Below are 18,938 nucleotides of genomic sequence, written 5' to 3'. Positions count from 1 at the left end.
TAGAGATATACATACATATACATCTATATAATATAGTTACATTTATAGTTTTAAACAATAATATGATCGGTAAACAAAAACAAAATCATTAACAAAGAGCAAAAAAAAATTAAAAGGAAACAAAAAATATTTAAAATGAACTCAAAGTTTTGGGTGTAGCTCCCCGTCTAGAGGCTTTCTCCTGCCACATTCTATAATAGAGAGAGTACACGAGTACACACACGCGGTATTTACAAGATCTGGGCGTTGAATCGAAATATGTTTACATTTCTATATAAATATTATATGTGGTGTGGGTCAATATAGGGTTTGGGTTCGGGTTTGCGTTTGTGTCGCCTCATCGAGTGCTGGCATTGCTGAAAAGTTGCATTCCTTAAATAGTGATTCTGCTGTTCAGGGAATATGTTTCAGAGATGCTGGGTCTTAGCTGGGGTATTGGGTTTGTTTGAGTAAGCTTACTTAAAGCAAAAGTGTTTCTGTTTCCGTACACCATGTACTTAACTCGTATGTTTTGGTTATATGTAAGATACACGTACTACAGTGAACGCTTTGGGCACTACGACAAATATCACATAATGAGATCAATTGGATTTATTTTGGGTGCTTGTTTTGTTTTGTTTTGTTTCGTATCGTATCGTTTGTTTTGTTTAGTTTTCGCGTGCGCTTCCATTTCCGTTTTGTATGTGTGTGTGTGTGTGTGTGTGTGTGTTGTGTATTGTGTATAAGAATGTACGATTAATTGCACAATGTCATTGAACTTAAGATTGCCTACAGGATTTGGGTGTGGTTTCTTCCGTTTAATTATGTTGATTAAGTACCTAATTTAAGTGTTCTTTGAAAGTTATTCCAATTCATAATACTTGGGCAGGCTCACCCAACCTTCATTCCATATATGGTGGGAGGGTTTCCCTAATTAAGTTCCGTTTCGTTCCTGTTAAAATTAACTTAAGTAATGTGTATAACAATGTGGGTTTTTGGATGATGGGTAAGTACAAGTTTTTTTCAATTAAGTTTCACATGGTTTTTCCTAGATAAGATCTATGCAACTTTTCAATATCCAGCAATCGACACTCGGCGACACTGTGGGCCAATGGATGGTTTACATTTAGTTATTTTCTTTTCTTGGGGATGGTTTATGTGTGTGTACAGGTTTTCTTTTTGTTTTCTTTAGTTTTTATACATTCATAGAAGTTTATCCATTTTAGTTTTTGCATTTAATATGCCATATATCATATATAGTTTTCATAGTTTCATAATTAAAATATATTTATATTTTCTCTCTTCTGTGTGTAATTTGTTTTCTGGTCGATAAGTATTTTTTTTAACTTAAAACGAATTTAACCAAAAATAAAACAAAAGTTACCACTAACTTGTGTACTTCTTCATATTTGTTGTTTCTGATTCTCTTTCTGTTAATAGTTATTTTAGTTACAGGAGGGTCTCGAAGAGAGGCCCCTCCACATTCTTTCATCATCGTCATCATCATTTTTCAAGGCGGGTGGGGTGGTTTCGGTTCAAAGGAGCGCCATGGGAATGCTGGGTGGGTGGTTCTTTAGTCGGTTTTCCTTTCCTTTCCATTTCTCTGCCGCTCAACATTGTCAATTGCACACGATAAATTTGCTTAGGTTCTATGTTTGTTTGTAAGTAGCCGATCATCATCCTACTCAGTGCTGTGCGTTTCCTCCAAGACTATGCTCGAGGCCTTCTACTCCGGCTCCGACTTCTGATTTTGCGTCGGCTCCTCAGGTAGGCAATGGACAACCTCGCTGTACATCACTATCTCAATGTCGCCCAACTCTGCGGCCGCCTCCGCTTTGAGGGTCGCCACATCTTCCACTCGCGACAGCTTTTGCAGCGTGTGCAGCGTCTCCTCGTTGATGGTGTGCTCTGGGGAGATGTTCTCCTTCAGCTGCCGTTTCAGGCTAGGCGGCATATGAGCCGCATTGCATTCCGGCGGCGAGGCCGACTCTGTGCTGCTCGACGACGAGGTAGTAGTCGTACCCGTTGCCCCGTTCCCATCCAACTGGACGCCTGCTGGCCCCGAGCTGGCTGCCCCATCGCCGCTGTTGTTGAACGAGATGTTCTGTCGAAAGACCTGCTTGCTAAAGTCACGCAACTGACGCGAGGCCGTGTCCAGGAATGAAGAACTGCCTGTGCCGGAAACGCTGTCCAAATTGGAGTTTGAGTTAGAGTTAGAGTTTGAGGTGGCGCAGTGGCTCCCGCCGGTCAGAGAGGTCCAGGAGGAGGGCGAAGTTTTTCGCGTGACCGACAGAATGGATGTTTGTGTTGTGGCATTACCATCGTCTGCTGCTGTCAATAGAAATGAATAAAATACATTAAAACCATGGATAAACTGTTTTAATCCTTCCGGATCTGAATATAATCGACTGGGATGACTAACTCTGTGCATTGTTTGTGGCGGTGTTGGCCCCTGAAACCTGCTGCTGACTGGCCTTCTGCTCTGGCGAGGAACTGCGCTGGAATATCGTCCCCGGATTGAACAGTGTGAGCAGCTTGTCCACCGCCGACGGATTGGCTATCCACGAGGTCTTGCGGGAACGTGCCGTCGGCTGTGGACTGCTTACCGGCGCTGGCTCTGGTTCTGGTTCTGTTTCTACTGTCTCTGGATCTGCCTCTGGCACTGGCGCTGGCACAGCGGCCGAGAGTGCCACCACAGCAGCCGACTCCTTGGTAAGGGTTATATCATTGTCTCCAAAAACGGCCAACGGACAGAGCCTGGGCACTGGTTCAGAGCATCCTGATGGGGGGCCCGAGCTAATAGAGTCTGTAATGTCGGTGGAGGTGCTACTGCTGCTGCTGCCGGCACAAGCGTTGGTGCTGCTGCTGCTGCTGGTGCTGCCACTGCTAATGCTGCTGCCACTGCTACCGGGCGATGTTGAGCATGAATTGGATGAAATGGGGGAGTTGTGGGAGAAATGCGGAGAGAGTTTCTGTCCCGCAGCCTCGTCGGCATTTGTACTGTTTCGCTGTGCGTCGCTCTCGTCTGGTTCGTCTATGGTTGGCTCCACAATTACTACATTGCTGATGATCACTACACTGCCGCTTGTGGCAGTGGCAGCAGCAGCAGCTGCTGCCTCGACCGCCTCCGACAGCTGCACCGCCTTCCGGGACGACTTCAACATCGGTGTGGGCGGCAGATCAATGGGTGGCGTGTGCGGCGTGATGGGTGGCAGCTGACGATTGGCCATTGGAACCTGGGGATCCTCGTAGATGCGCGACACATGGAAGCGGGACCGAGGCGAAACCGACAGCCGCTTTATGGTCTGGGTCGAGGACGTAACCGAGGCCATGGCCGGCAGCGAGCTCGACGTGGGCAGGGTGCCCACACCCACCGCATTTAGGCTGCTTTGGCTGCCGCTGGGCGAACAGCCGCCGATGGTGGGTATGGACATGCAGCTGCTTGCCGAGCGCGGCGTGGGTGGATGCTGCGGGGGCATCTGGGCGAGCGGCGAGATCAGCGGACTGCTGATGCTGCCGCTGCTGACCTCCGCCACACGGGACACATGAAAGCGGCTGCGATTCGGCGAGGATGACGGCGAGATCGTGGGCGGACTGGGACCCGGCGAACGGAGACGCGTGCCCGTCTTCCGCTTCACCTCCAGTAGGGCGGCGGCCGATGTGGGCATGGCGACGGTTGCTGCCAAGGACGTCACAGTGCCTGTGTTGGCGTCCACAAATGGCCTGCTCTGGCAGGTAAGTGAGATCTTCCGTGAGCCCAAGTAGTAACCGCCGCGACACCGATAGCCGCTGTTGAAGCCACTGCTGCTGCTGCTATTGCTGTTGATGCCGGCGCCGCCCACAATCGCCGCCTTCTCCGTCAGCTCCTGGGCTTGCATCTTCTCATTCCTGAAGCACATGGACCGCACTGTATCCAGTACTCGCGTGTAGTCCAAATGGGCATCGCTGCCAATCTGCAAAAAGAGATAACAAATCTAATCAGTGATTTTCCTTAAACTAGTGGTACACGTTTTAGCTGGTGTTTTTAGTTCTGAAAGAGGAGTCGGAACCAGGCAGCGAATATGTGCGATTGTGTGGCTTGTTAATAGCAAAATTGTTAAAACTTTTGTTGCACAAGCCAAGCTTTTAAGAGTGGCAGAGAGGAGAGGAGGAGCAGCAGCAGCAGCAGCAATAGAAGGAGCATTTATTGATCTGAGATTCTACTTACGAACTCCTGGGGCAATGGCGATGGCGGTATAACATTTACTATCGGCACTATGGGCAACTTTAACAGAGAGATGATGAGAGGGAGACAACGAAACGACACGGTGTCCACAAATGAAAACGATTCAATTAAAATTCCAAATCAAATGATCAACCATCCAAAACAAAACAAAACCAAAGACAAAAAAAAAAACATGTAAGAAAACGCTAGAGTTTTGGTTAGTCGAAACTTTAAATATCCTTGCAAATGCACACTGTGTATCATTGCTAGGATGCAGCGAATAAAGTCTATAGAACAATGTCACAAAAAATTTGTAAAGCAGATTTAAACACGAAAATATAACGAGATATGTGCACTATCTACAAACTCTATAATAAACTCTATTTTAAACATTAAACGAAGTCTTGGACATGGATTCGAACATTTAGAGTAGAATTTTTAAGCCTAAAACATTGAAAACACACCAAAGTAAATTATTGTTACAAGATATAGAAACGCCTTGAAATTTGCTTTACAACATGAGAGACTGAACCATCGCAACAAATAACAAAACTCAACTTCTATTTTAATTTCGGATGAGCTGAGCAGTGAGAATACATGAGGATTTCTTTGGCAAAATGAGGAACGGATTATCTTTGGTGCAACAGGCAACCGATTGAAGAACCTACCGTCAGACGCTTGGGCTCATCATTGATGTCGATCTGGGTGAGGGTCTTGTTGGACTTGAGCACCTCGGCGATTATGTTCAGACTTTCGACCTCTAGTTTATTGTCACGTATGTCGATGCGCTGGAGCTTGCTGTTGCCCCCGAAGCTGAGAATGGAGGCCAGTGTCTCGATACCCTTGGCACTTAGATGGGCACTCTGTAGCCCCAGCGTCGTGAGGGTAGTGTTCTTGGTGAGGCTCTCCTTGATGGTGCTCACAAAATCATTGGACAGGCAGTTCTTTCCAATGTTGAGCAGCTCCAGCGAAATGGTCTTCTCCAGCAGCTCGGCCACACTGGCGGCGCATTCCTTGGTGAGGTTATTATTCCACATGGTGAGGGCCTTCAGGCCGCTGGGCGCCCGATTGGCTGCCTCGAGGTTGGCCGCTTCCGCCAGCTGCCGCCTGGAAAGCGTGTCGTTCTTCGTGAGCTTATCCGCAAAATCGGGATCGTTGCCGGTGCTGTTGGTGCTGTTGTTGCTGTTGTTGCCATCCAACGATATATCGCTGCACAGACTCTCCGCGCTGTGCGACCAATTGCGCGTGGACTGATTGAGGTACGCACAACTCGACTCGGTGCGTCGCATTCCGATGCTTGCCCCGCCTGGCGATGTGGAGGGCGGTGGCGGCGTTGGCGTGGGACTGGGACCGGTATAGGAGTATGTGCTTGGACGGCACTCCTCGGCAATGGTCACCTTCGGCTGCTGGAATGAATCATTGGGGAGCGGCGTGGGGGTGACCGCAGCCGCCACAGGCGCCGCCGCCTCCTCTGCCACCAGCAGACACTCTGTAGACTCTGTGGCAATGGTGGCCGTCTCAATGCCACCCATCTCCTTGGCCATGTCATCCAGTCGCGTGCTCTCCAGCGACACGGACAAACGGCTAAACTCGTCGGGCAGATGGCGACTAATATCACCTTCGGATGCACTCTCAAACGCCGAGTCCATGCTGTGCGTGTCCTCAAAGTCGTCGCCTGCGCTCTTGGTGTTTTTATTTACATCGAGCGGTCGCGATCCGCCCACCATTGCCACTCCATTGCCGCCGCCATTGATGCAGCAATCGCTCTCCTCGGCGGTTACTTCATAGATGCCTGCTGGCGGCGTGGAGCTTGCGCTTGGACTGTGACTGTGACTGAGACTGACCCCAGTATCTTTATCATTTTGTGGCGCTGCTGTTGATGCTGCTGCTGCAACTGCTGCTTGGGTAGTGTTGTTGTTGTTGTTGATGCTGTTGTTGTTCTGTACACAGGATTCATTGGGTTTCGGTTCAACGGTTTTAGCCTCTGTTGAGGGAGTAATATCTGGCAATGAAATTAAAAACCCTTTATAAGAAATATATTCATTGAAGTGGATGCTTATATAGTTACCACATAAGTTGCGTTCATTTTGGGAACTTTGCTGCTGTTGCTGCTGTTGTTGTATCTCCTCCGTGCTGTCCTCGGCTGCAGAAGCCATCGATGTGGCTTCCACATCTGTCGAGCTTTCTTCTGTCGCTCCTTCAGTAATTTCTTTTGCTTTTGCTTCTTCTGACTGTGGCTTCTGTTGCTGTTGCTTCCCGCTTGCATCAAATATCTCATTGCTGATCTCGCTTATGTCCTCGGAGCAACAGGCAGCCAGTGTATCCGTGGATGGCGGTTCCTCCATGCTGCTGCTGCTGTCGCTATTCATTGAGAGCAGCTTGTCCAGCATTGACTGGCCGCCGCCGCTACTGCCATTGCAGTTCTTCACAGTGCGCACAGTATCATCCTCGGTGTTGTCGTCCTCGTTATCGTTCTCCACCTCTACCAGGATCGCCACAGCTGCCTCGCTGTTGCTCGAGGATGCTGGTGGCTGCTCCACAGCTGTCGATGGCTCGCCAGCGGCAGTCGACACCCCGTCATTGGTCTTGTCGACGACATCTTTCACACGGTCTTCACAAAAACTAAAGTTCGTCTCTGATTGGGACACTGATGATGGACTGTAGTCCGTCTCCATGGAATCATCCACCTCTATGGCTCGCGCACGCTTCAGGGCGCCCAGTCGACGTTCCAGTTCTGTTGATTGAAGGATCAGATCTTGCAACAGATACATACAGCCCTCGTCCCGAATGTTGTTGTTGCTTATGTCGATTAGCTCCAGACTGTGGTTGTAGCGCAGCATATCGGCTATGTGCTTAGCGTCCGTACACTCCAGATCGTTGTAGCCCATCCACAGCTCCTTGAGCATCTTGTTCTTATGAAGCCCATGGCCTGTAAAAATCCATAAATAGTAGACAAAACAATAATTTGATTCGTTCGGCATTTGCTTACATAGTTCGGTGAGTGGCGGTCCCCTCAGGCCGCAGTGCTCCAACTTGAGCGTGTGTAGATTAGAGGATTGCAAGGCGCGGCCCAGGCTTTCGGCTCCCAGTCGGGTGATCTGATTGCTCTCGGCATTGAGCAGCTGCAGCTCTTGGCTGCGCTCCACCATGTAGGCGCACAGCTCCCAGCAGCGCTTCGTCATCGTCTCCTTGTTGTACGATATATCCAGCTCGATGGCCGCCTCATAGTACTCGATCATCTGGAAGAGCGGGCTCAAGCAGCTCTCGTCCAGCGCGCATTCCGACAGATCGATGGTTTTGTATTGTATCTGGGAATCGAAGAATGCATTTCATTCGAATGAAACAAAATCTATAAGCTTTTCCTACCCTTTTGAATATCTCCTCGAGGGCCTCGCAATCGTTGGCCGTCAGTTGATTGCCTTTGAGGGAGAGCAGCGGCTGCCGCGCCTGCAGCGTCAGATCCAGCCCATTCAGGTGATTCAAGATGCTCTCTAGCGGCTCTGTGCGATGCTTCCGACACGACTGGTCGTACTGATCCACGATCTCGGTAATGCTCCTCACTAGGCAGGCTGCAAAAATGCAATGGATTTTTGTAGAAATCTAAGATCAAGATAACTGAAAGATGAATTACTTGTAGAATCGATGATTTTCATTTTAAGGGGGGACATGGAAAGTTCATGTTTCAAAAAATTATTGTGATTTTAGGGTCCAAAATCGGGCAAAATTTTGGTTAAATTTTCGATCAGCAAGCATTCGCGACGAGCGAGTCGAAAGACTGCTCCCATTGCTTCGACGCATAAGCGAAGAATGGAAAAGAGTATCCCCGCGAATGCCAAATCAAAATACATGTCGTGTGCATGACGACATTGGTTCAACGAGCGATGACATACCAGAAACATCATCGAATGCGAATGTCCTGCTAATGGTTTTGTGAAATAAGACGTTCGTTTTTGAATCTGTCAGATCTACAGTATTCGTAAGGGAAAAACCGAAAAGCAGACCGTAATTGATCAAAAAGTTGTCTCCCTCTGATGATTACGTACATCAAAGAGCTATAAAAATGGGAAAGATGATATCTGTATCGATTGGAATGCCACAGTTTATAAAACTGTTGTTGAGTCAATAAACTCGTAGACGTCGACAACTCTTCCGATTCTTACGTTCCGCCCAATCAAGTGTCGCCATCTCAGAGTGGAACATACGAGTATGTGCCTACAAAGATATATTATACTCGTATGGTCAAATATGACAAATAACTAGAACTTATGGCGCGTGCGAGTGTGTTTGATTCCATGGCACCTCCCAGGCACTCCTCCGCCTCCTCTCCCACTATGAGCCATAGTCGTCATCAACAATTGCCGCCGTCGGGCATCAAACATATAGCGACCGTCGACATAGACAAATTGTCCACACAAAAAAATAAAATTAAATGAAATTGCGGCGGCAATTTCCAAACGATTTTGTTGCCTTTGACTGGAACTGAGACTGGGGCAGGGACTGTGGGGGGATTGGATGACATGAAATCGTGAACTTGTAATTTGCAACTCATTCGCGTTGGACACTTCTTGCGGGGTGGGGGTCTGTTTGTCTGTCTATCATTTGGGGGAAACTAAATATAGAATACAGAAACTACAATTTGGAGAGGTTCAAGTTTGATGAGAACCCAACGATGAGACTTTTTTGGGAAGTCTTTCAAGGGGAAAACGATTGATTCTCCTACATTCTGAATGTAATTATTTACAGATCATTATAAAAGTTGGACAATAGGGATACCCGAGACATATATTGAGTTACTTATAGATCTTACGACTAGAGTTTATAAAGGGAAGAGCTTTAAAGCATTCCCTCTGCTGATATTTGATATGATCTGATATTTTATACCGGCGGTACAATAATGATAACAGAGAATCTTAGATAGCCCGAAACTGATCTTGAATATCGCAATAAGAATCTCAAAGAACACGAGCATGGCAAACCCCCTCCCCCAAAAAGAAAGATGTGTGCCAAATGCCAAGTGCACTTTTTTATAAATAATTATACACACACGGACACTGGCACGGACACTGGCACGGACACGGACTTCGAATTCGTTCGAATTCGAAAAACGTAAACAAATTAATCTATCATTGCATTATCTAGTCACATCGGTGTTAGAGGCAATTAAACGATTCGTTTTAGATGTGCCACAAAGTTTGATGCTGCCAACACATACAACGAGTACTCGTAGAACGGGAAATTTTGTCAAGAAATCTCTTTGTGATGGCAAAATGCAAAAAAAGATTTTCTTTTCGTTTTCTTGGCAAGCGCTCAAAAGTGTTTTTCGAATCTATTTCATCTATATAATAGCTCCGCTGCTCACACACCCATTCCTCCCATCCCCATCCGCCAATGGTGCCTTGGGATTGAACATCTGTTAAGTGATTCATTAGCGTTGAGTAGAATATTTCCGAATATTCAGAGATTTATGAAGAATCACACAGACACACCGACACGAATCGGGGCAGACAATGTGACGACCAAGTGACATTTTCTTTTGCATTGCTTTTTGTTCTTTTCCTTCAGCAATAATTATAAATAATTTCAATTTATTAAACTATTTATTATTATATGGCATTTATCGGAAGAGTAAGGCAAAACCATGGCAAGATTAGCGGCGCAACTATGGAAAATAAACAACTTTTAAATGAAAAAATAAACTACATCCGACTGCCTAGCATGGATAATGGAAAAGATAGCTATAGACAGCTATAATCAGCCTTCTAATCAGTGCTCTTATTCAATTTCATTGATCAAAATATCTGCCTAATTCTAGTTCTGAGAATTGAGAACTGTTCTCCCTTATCGAAAGACTTTAATAGCGATCCGAATAAACATACATACATAGGTGTAAATAGGGGACATACAAAGAACTTTCTATAGAAAGACTTATCGTAAGACTACAATTGGTATATTTCTTATAGGATTGAGGATAAATACATAGGTGATAAAGGGGAAATATAATAGGGAAATTGGAGAATTTAATTCTTGTACAATTTTCGCTCAAGAAGGAAGTAAAGAATATAATATTGTTAGATCCTCAATAAATGATCTTTTAATGATATTCAAACACGATTTGAAAGAATTTGTAAAAATTATTTACTCCAGTCGTATACCTGAGGGGAATCTATAATTTCTTTTTGTTTTTCACCTGCCTCTTGGTGGTTCTTTCTTGTTTGGAAATGTGGCTTGGGTTCGGTTCCACGACCAGTTTTATAATGTACCCAAAATGCTATGCAAACAGGCACTTATTTATTATTAAAAATTTCTGTTTGCGATCTATTTTTAATGATTTCGTTTGGGCAATGACACAAAATATAAACAAAAACAAGCCACACAATCCCCACCTGAGAATTTTATGCAAAAATATTCCTAAATTTAATTTATTTGTCATCGCCCTGACTATTCCACTGCTTCCCTGTTTACCGTCTGGGCATTAGAAAAATGAAGAATTGCCGTCGGATAATGATAATAATCGGATGGTAGTACTTTCAGGCACATTTAGGAGTCATGTCTGTACATAGGTGTATTCTTTCGCTTCTGATAAATTTGTACTACAGCAAATCCACGTCATTCGCAATGGGTACTTATAAGTCATTCTCTGTAGACATTTTTGAATCGCGTGCCTCTGTCCTGCGTCTGCGTTTACGTCTATTAAATGCCTTTTCAATTTTTTATTATTCTATTGATTTCTGTGCCTTTCCTCTGGCTCTTTGCTGACGTCGTCGTCTCTCACGCAAAGTCAAAGCAAAAGTCAAATGTACGAGAAAAAGCAAAGGTGGGCAAAAAACAAACACCAACAAGAAGCAGCAAAATTGTTCAATTAAATTGCTGTTAATTTACTGCTAAACATTTACAATGTCGGAAACTTGTTCTTGCCGCCTGTACGAGTGTTTTTTTTGTTTTGTTGATTTTGGAATGGCAGCTCGAGTATAAAACTCCCAAATGATCCCCCACAACCAGAGAGAGGAACGCCAAAAGACAATCGACCACAAAAAAAAAACTGCCACTAAGGTGTTTATTTGTTTAGCAAACAAAAATGGAAAAGTGCACGCACACCCGAATGATGCTAGACTGATTGAAATCTATTTAAATGGGGTCTAGAATCATGACTAAGAATCATCATTCAAGGGTTTGAAACGAAGGGTAGAAGGTTATGTATAAATCCATTATAATGCACAAAAGCTAGTTAGATCGTCTCAAGAAGCCCGTATTAAGGAAAATTAAAGACAGAAATATGCCTTAAGTACACCATGCGAAAACAAGCCTTGATTCTGTATATATTATACTCTCTGGTTCCACAGAGTTTTCCCCAAAATCATCAGTTTGAGGGCAGGGTATTCACTTAACGTTGTTCCTCTCTGGCTTTCCAACCTGTTTTTCGAACACGGATCGCGTATCGTTTCCCTTATCTCATTAGTGATATCAAACCCCGCCGCTGCCGCTGCCGCTGCTGCTGCTGCTGCTGCTGTTGACTTGAATTGACAAATTGGCTGACGCCATGACCGACGCTCGTTTGTCATTATCAAAGCCCAATTTTGTAGCCACATCGAGAGGAAGGGTATTACCGGCCAAGATAAGTGTCCTAGGTCTAGAGCCAGACAAGTAAATAAATAAATTCGGTCGCACCTCAAGCCAGAGAACTCACGCACTCAAGAATCGTAATTAAACACATTTTGAGGGGCGACTGACATTTCAACTCGAAATGCAATCATTTGCTTTAATTGCAAAAAAAATAAAAGCTTACTCATACACAATCATACAATATATAATACCCACGTTCTGTTCTGTTCTGTTCTGTATCCGTAAGTATGTTCTGTCGGATCTGGCTCTATTTCCCTTTCTTCGCTTTGCTGGGCTTTGTTTTTGCTTTTGGATTTGGATTTGGAATTGCATAAATTAATTACATCGGAAACGAGCAAGCATTAATCGAGCTCGTGACATTTTTGCACTGCAAGTGTTCCTATAATTATTAACTTTTATGTAAGAGTGTTTTTAAATACGAGGTATTCGAAGAATACGCGGGGTATACTCGTATATGTACATATATAAAATAAAACTTAGGTTAGTTTTCACCCACAAAAAACCCTATCCCAAGCCCAGAAACTAAAAGGTATATCGATTGGTCCCACATATACATACATACATACACACATATGTACATACATACGTATGTACATATATGTATAACTCAAGTTCCTTCGGCAAACTACAGAAATGCACGGAATTTAGTGTATTTGTACAAATGTAAATTTATAGTTATTTGCTTTCTTTCTTTCTTTCATTCGTTTCTGTCTGTCATAATGATGTCTTCTCCTCGGGGACGGGTGGGAGGGGGACTATTGTGCTTTTGTTTGAACGACAAACGATGACATCACATACGCGAAGTGGGGCTCGTAGTGGGGCACACAAACGAATTGACAGTGTAAGAGCAAACCAAAGGCAAAAACAAATACAACAAAAAGGCACAACACAGGCACAAAGACATAAAAACAAAGGCAAGAAAAGAATCGAAATAAACAAACAGTTGTACAAGCAAATATAAATATATGCGTATAATTTACATACACAGGTTTGCTTGTGTGTCCACACACACAGGTAAACATGGAGAAGGCAAAAAAACAGGCAGAAGCAAGATATTTCGCGATATTCGGACTAAGAGATACCCTCTACTCTGATATGCGGATCTAAATCGAACTCAACAGAGGCTTTTTCTTCAATCAAAACTCAAATATATTATTTTTATTCTAGTATTTAAATCTTTATATGATCGGTGAGTAGATCTCTAGTTATTATCCATTCTTATCGAAATGATTTTAGTTAGATTGAGAGATAATCTACATCCTAAACTCGCCTAGATGTATGTATGTTTCACAGGAATGATCGCTTCTTTCTTCCAGTTGCACAACCTCTACAGAAACACTGTATACCCCTAAAGTCTACGAGTAGCGAGGGTACTATAACAACCGAAAGACGAGCACAAAGCGAGCCTACGATTGCCATCGCCGTAGTCCAAGGCAATGGCAAAGTCAAAGCAGAGCGCAAAAGCAATGCCGGCTACAAATACAAACACAAATACAAATACAACAAGAATAAGAATGTGAAGAGTGCGCAAAAGCAAATGCACAGTACGACTGGAAATGAACGCAAAACAAAAGCAATAAAAGCAAATACGATCTGAACCGTAATCTTATCAGCGATTTCATTCGTTATCACTGACGTGAAAATAACAAATAACAAAATCAAAGGAAACTGAAAAGCAATAACTACAATACTACACACATAACATGGTTTCGTAGGGTACAAAAAGGTGCTTTCAAAGAGCTTATCGGAATGGATCCAGAAAAAGATAATCTGTATGATCCACACTCTCTTCCCAAGGGTATCTGAGACAGGCCTCTCTGCCTTTTAAAGCGCACCGAAGAATGAGGTTTTCAGGAAGGAATCACTGTCAGTTCTTTGCATGTCCCATACACGTGTATGATTGTGTTTTTCTCTTCCTGAATGGGTAAGAACAAACAACGAATGGCGCTTTGTGCATAGCAACAGTTTGTTGTGGCGTCTACACGGTAAAAACTCGTATGTAGATGTGCACGTTTGTATGTATTTATCGACTGCAGCGCCATAACCATCCCCATCCACCATCCGCATAGCCATAGCCATTCACAGCTCACTCAAAAGCAAATAAATATTTTGCGCACTTCATCGACTTGGCAGCCACCACCCACGACCCACCCACAGTTGCCCCCTACCATCCATACCATCTCTCTGATCCCTCGAAATAAAATATGTCTTTTCTTGCTGCTGCTGCTGCCCTTGATTGTATCTCAATTGGCTGTCGGATCTGTATCTCGGATCTCTTGCATTGCATTTCAATTTGCAATCAAATGAATCGCTTTAATTGAATTAAAGCACAGGAAGTGTGTAATAAATGAGAAGTGTTAACAAAGTGTCTCGGTTTTGGCTTCCGTGTTTGTACGATCGATCATTATATTGTTAGCAGCGATAAGATCCCGGGATCCGCGACTCGATTTTAGAATGAAAAATTGCATATCATATAGAAGTAGGAAATCTAATGGTGAACAGGAAATGGGCAGAGCTATCTGTTATTTAAAAGAGTTTTAAATAAGCGGAAACTGTGAGAGCTCCTCCTTCACACATTTACCGATTGTCTTACATTATCCTATATTATAGTACTTTTCACTCACCTTGTTTCCATGGATTGGCCGGTTCCAGATAGCCAGTGACCAACGCGTTGTCCGGAAATGAGACACGACGGGGTATGGCAACCAGCAACGAGCTGTCCGACGATTTCCGCTGCAATATACTTGGCGCAGTGGACAGGACAACACCTCTCATGGGCAGCCCAACCACCACCCCTGCCGCGGCGGGTGTCAGGGAGGAGTCCGGGCACATCGTCGAGCTGGGATTGGAGACCAGTGAATCGGTGCGCCATACCGCTGTCTGCTTTGCATCGTGGTAGCTCTTTATTTTTTGTCTTTGGTGCGTACGCATCTGTACATCGACTGCGGGCCCGGTCCGTGCCACCGATGACAATGGCTGCTGCTGAGCAGTCGCAGCCGCAGCCGCAGCTGCAGCTGCACTTGCAGCACCAGACACATCAGCTGTTTCAGCTAATTCGGTTCTCTCGGCCACAGGTGACAGCAGCAACAACGATGTCGATGGTGGAGCTGTCAGTGCTTGGCCCTCGGCTGCTGCTTCTGGCGATGCTGCTGTTGCGGCGGGGGGCGGCGAAGAAACTGCCTCTGCTGCTACTGTCACTGTTTCCGTTACACGGGTCGCCACATTTGTGGCGGCTGCTGTTGTCGCAAAGTGCGTTGAAATTGTTGGCTCCGTTTCATGGCCCGTTGTTGTTGTAGCTGTTGCTGTTGGTGTTGTTGTTGCTGTTGTTGTTGTTGGCTCTGCATTATCTTGAGTGTTGTTGTGCAGCATTGTTGCTAATCGTTTTTGTTGCCACCGCTAGCTAGTAGTTGCTGTTTTTATCGAATGGTTGTTGATTGCTCTACTGATGGCTCGAACTTGTAGTTTTTCCGATATCTATCATCTAAAATCACTTTGTTTATGTACAGTGTGTGTGTGGCACCACCACCTTTAGTGTCCTCCGTGTGGGGCGTCGTGGGTGTGTGTGTGTGCGCGCGCTTCTTCTATGTGACGTTTTTTTTACATTTTCGGGAGTTTTTAATCAATCTGAAGGCTTATTTGAAACACACTGCAAAATGAATACAAAATAAACACACAATTCTTTATTCTACGCACGATTCGGTTTCGAGTTAACGCGACATTATTTTGCTCGACATAGTCAAACGCTTGGGCATAATCAGAAAAGAGTCAACTTTACAGAAAACAAAACAAACTAAAAATTTTCCGCTCAAAAATTTCCACCGCTAACGGCACAGTGGAACTAGTAGCAAGAATTTTGGTTACACTTTTTGGCTATTTGATTTTTTAAATATTTAAATATTTTATTGTGTTTTTCTTTGTATTTAATTATTAGTTTCTATTAAGTTTGTTTTTTGTTTTACCACGACACTTCACTTTGTACGCATTATCGCCCACTGTACAATGTAATGTTTCAAAACAAAAGGCAAACGAATACAATAGAAAGAGACAACGAGAGAATGAGTGAGAGGGTGTGAACGTTAGCTCTCCTCCTCCCACCGCTCACAAAAAAATGCAAAAAAACATTACCTAATTGTTATTGTATTTGTTTGCTTTTGCGTTTGCAAAGAGAGCAGTGCGATTTTTGTCTCTGTTATACTTCCCCTCCTTTTCCAATATTTTTTCTCACGCGTTTGTTTCGGTGTGTGTGTGTATGGTGGCTATGTATGTGTGTAACACGCGCCCTGTTGCATGCAAAACTCAAATTAAAAGACAATTGCAACAATAACAAGCACGCTCGTGTTACTTTATTCTGTTATTGTTGTTTTTGTTGTGGCTCACTTCACTTTTCGCAGAATTTGGTTTTAGAATAAATACAAAAATTACGTCACTGTTTGCGTGGGAAACTGCCTGGAGTTTTCGATTTTAAATGGATAGTATTTATCAGCGCAGTAGTCGATTCGATATCTTCGATTTAATATATAATTTTATACTTTCTTACAGCACATTTTTGTTGCACTTGAGTTTCTACACTTTGGCATTTAATGGCCAACTCTGGGTTTGGCGCATTTTTATACACATACTCGTCGTATCCCTCCCCACCCTCTCTATGTTTCACGATCTGGACAACTTTCGGGCCGAAAGGATTGGATTTTTATTTTGTTTTTTTTTTTTGACTGCATACCACGAGATTATCAATTATTAACACAGCATGGCGTGCATTTCAGAGCATTTAACCATTTAACCAACAACTATCCAACAGCAAAACAAACATGAAAAACAGTGTGACGACCCTCAGCAATATACCAAAATATACCGTCTCATTTTCAAAATATACCGTAAATATACTGACGAATTAAAATTCTATTTTACATATTCCTCGTTTTTGATCTTCCGTGGAATATTCTCAGCTATATAGCACATTTAGCCATGCCCACATAATTTTATACGATTTATGAATAAATTTTCTACTTGACTGGCTTGTTTTAAAAACTTGCTTTTGTTGGATTTAGTCTAAAAAAGGTTTTAGCGAAGAAGGTCAAATAAATAAAACGTAATAAAACGTTAGAGAAAAATCGTTGCAATTGCTCAATTTCTTTATTCCGTTGTATAATGCTGCCTAACTAAAACCTTTAGCTCTACCCACATAATTGTACGCCATTAATGAATACTGAGTAGTTTTGGCCTATATTGGTACATTAGATGACAAACATTTTCTCAGTTCTAGAACATCCATTTCCCCAGGGTATGCAAATGTCCGCGCCATGTTGAGGGGCAATGCTGATCTTACCGATTCATACCCGATTCAAGTAAATACCGAAATATACGGTCTCTTTTTAAAAATATACCGACGAATTATTCATATTCCTCGATTTTGATATTCCGCATATCTATTCGTAAATCCGTATATATATACTCCGTATAATTTTATACGATTAATAAATCTTTTTGCTAATAGACTTTTGCCTATTTGACTGGCTGAATTTAAACACTTGCTTTTATTGGATTTCTATATAACGTTCAACATCAAATTTAATAGATTAATGAAATCGACAAAATATACCATTATATACCCATATACCGTCGGTTCAATTTAGACCTCAAAAAATACCGAAAAGTATTAAAAATACCGTAAACGGTCCGTAAATAAACTACGAATTATCAAGTATGATGATACCTATTCTTCGTTTTTGATATTCGGTTAGATATTAGTAGCTAGATAGATCTCTTAGCTCTGCCCACGCTATTTTATCCGATTAATAAATCAATTTTCTACTTGACTGGCACTGTTTTTCTCCCACGCGCGATTGCTTTGATTGTTTTTGATAATAAATCGAGCCCAGAAGATATCGTTTCGACGAACATTTTTGACGATTTTCATTGGTCAAAAACTAAAATCGCGTCGTTTCCGTTTCAAAACCGCTTCAGTTACCAAAACCGGTTCCGTTAATGTGCGATATATTTGAACCTGTGGAACAGGGTACCAAACCACAAGAAAAAATAAGTTTATAAGGATATATTATATGTGGCATATATATTAAAAGCATCTTGCCAATGCCAATTATAATACCGAATGTCTCCAGCTTTCGGCCATTAAAATGGCTCAGCCTGAATGGTTTACTATCCAAAACCATTTTTTGCCGAACAACATTCTTAATCTGCTCTAGTTCCCTGTATATGACTCTCGCGTACATTTCCCGAGGGGCTCACCTTTTCAATGATTAGGAGTGCAGTTCCAATCACCATAAGCCGATTCAAGTATAATAACTAATGTACATAGTTTAAGAATGGTCAACATTGTGCATTATGCATTGTTGCTACCGATTGAGAGCGAAATAAAGAAACCGTTTCGAAAAATGTTAACATTCCGCTGTTATGTTATCACAAAACGAGGGACATTACATTTTACATACATTTACATTTTATAGGCTATACTACGGTTTTCAGCCATTTATGTGATGGTCACAAAAGGGGTAAAATATATCACATCATACTTGTATGTTTGCATAACAAGAACAAGCGACGTGTAAACCACACTTACGACCCTTTCCAGTCTGGCAACCTTTCCACGTGTGCTCTCGACACTCTCATTCTCCCTTAAATACAACATCAAAACAATAAGTATATATGTATATGTATATACATAAGAATGTACATTATACACACACACACTGAATATTTTTGTTTCTAATGATTATTTTATAAGCAGAATGTTGAGCAAACAGCAAAAACCAACTCTTTTTCTCTCTCTCACTGTATTTAGATATTTATATCTCTGTAGGCTAAACACAACACCAACACAAAATATGATGTCAGAAGAACCTTTATCGTACAGGCAATTAAAACTTAAACTGCAAAGTCCAACAAACTTGCACTGATTTTGAGTTTAAGAACGGAGTTTAAGACTATTTACTGGCTTACTTCGCACTAAATTTGATGTTTTTAAAAAAAAATGTACTACGTCCGAGCCGCGAAACTCCCAGTTAACAGAGTTTTACATGGTAACTACCCGGTAACTACATATCGACAATATATTTATGGAGTATGGGAATTGTTATACCCTATTTCCTTTAAATATTATTAAAATTTTTTTGTGCAA

At 42.9% G+C, this 18,938-nt stretch overlaps 1 protein-coding gene across 7 annotated transcripts; it reads right to left on the bottom strand.

Moving 5' to 3' along the window:
- Positions 1 to 502: 502 nt before the first annotated feature.
- On the bottom strand, positions 503 to 18,871 carry LOC4816129 (protein phosphatase 1 regulatory subunit 37 homolog). 7 transcript variants are annotated; one of them, XM_033380809.1, is made up of 8 exons: positions 16,423 to 16,641; positions 14,428 to 15,449; positions 7,550 to 7,752; positions 7,173 to 7,491; positions 6,252 to 7,112; positions 4,852 to 6,185; positions 2,402 to 3,932; positions 503 to 2,310 (listed from the first exon to the last, which is right to left on the bottom strand). In XM_033380809.1, the coding sequence occupies exons 2-8, from the start codon at positions 15,170 to 15,172 to the stop codon at positions 1,706 to 1,708; spliced, it is 5,598 nt and encodes a 1,865-aa protein (XP_033236700.1). In that variant the 5' UTR covers positions 15,173 to 15,449; positions 16,423 to 16,641; the 3' UTR covers positions 503 to 1,705. The 7 variants fall into 7 exon arrangements, with proteins under 7 accessions (XP_033236700.1, XP_033236697.1, XP_033236694.1 ...); XM_033380806.1 differs by lacking the exon at positions 16,423 to 16,641 and adding an exon at positions 18,761 to 18,871 and having other exon boundaries at positions 6,252 to 7,491; XM_033380803.1 differs by having other exon boundaries at positions 6,252 to 7,491; positions 16,423 to 16,642.
- Between the last annotated feature and the right edge of the window lie 67 nt (positions 18,872 to 18,938).

Source organism: Drosophila pseudoobscura, chromosome 4 (assembly GCF_009870125.1).
Source record: "Drosophila pseudoobscura strain MV-25-SWS-2005 chromosome 4, UCI_Dpse_MV25, whole genome shotgun sequence".
Classification (NCBI taxonomy): Eukaryota; Metazoa; Arthropoda; class Insecta; order Diptera; family Drosophilidae; genus Drosophila; species Drosophila pseudoobscura.
This window is presented reverse-complemented; position numbering and strand designations above follow the sequence as displayed.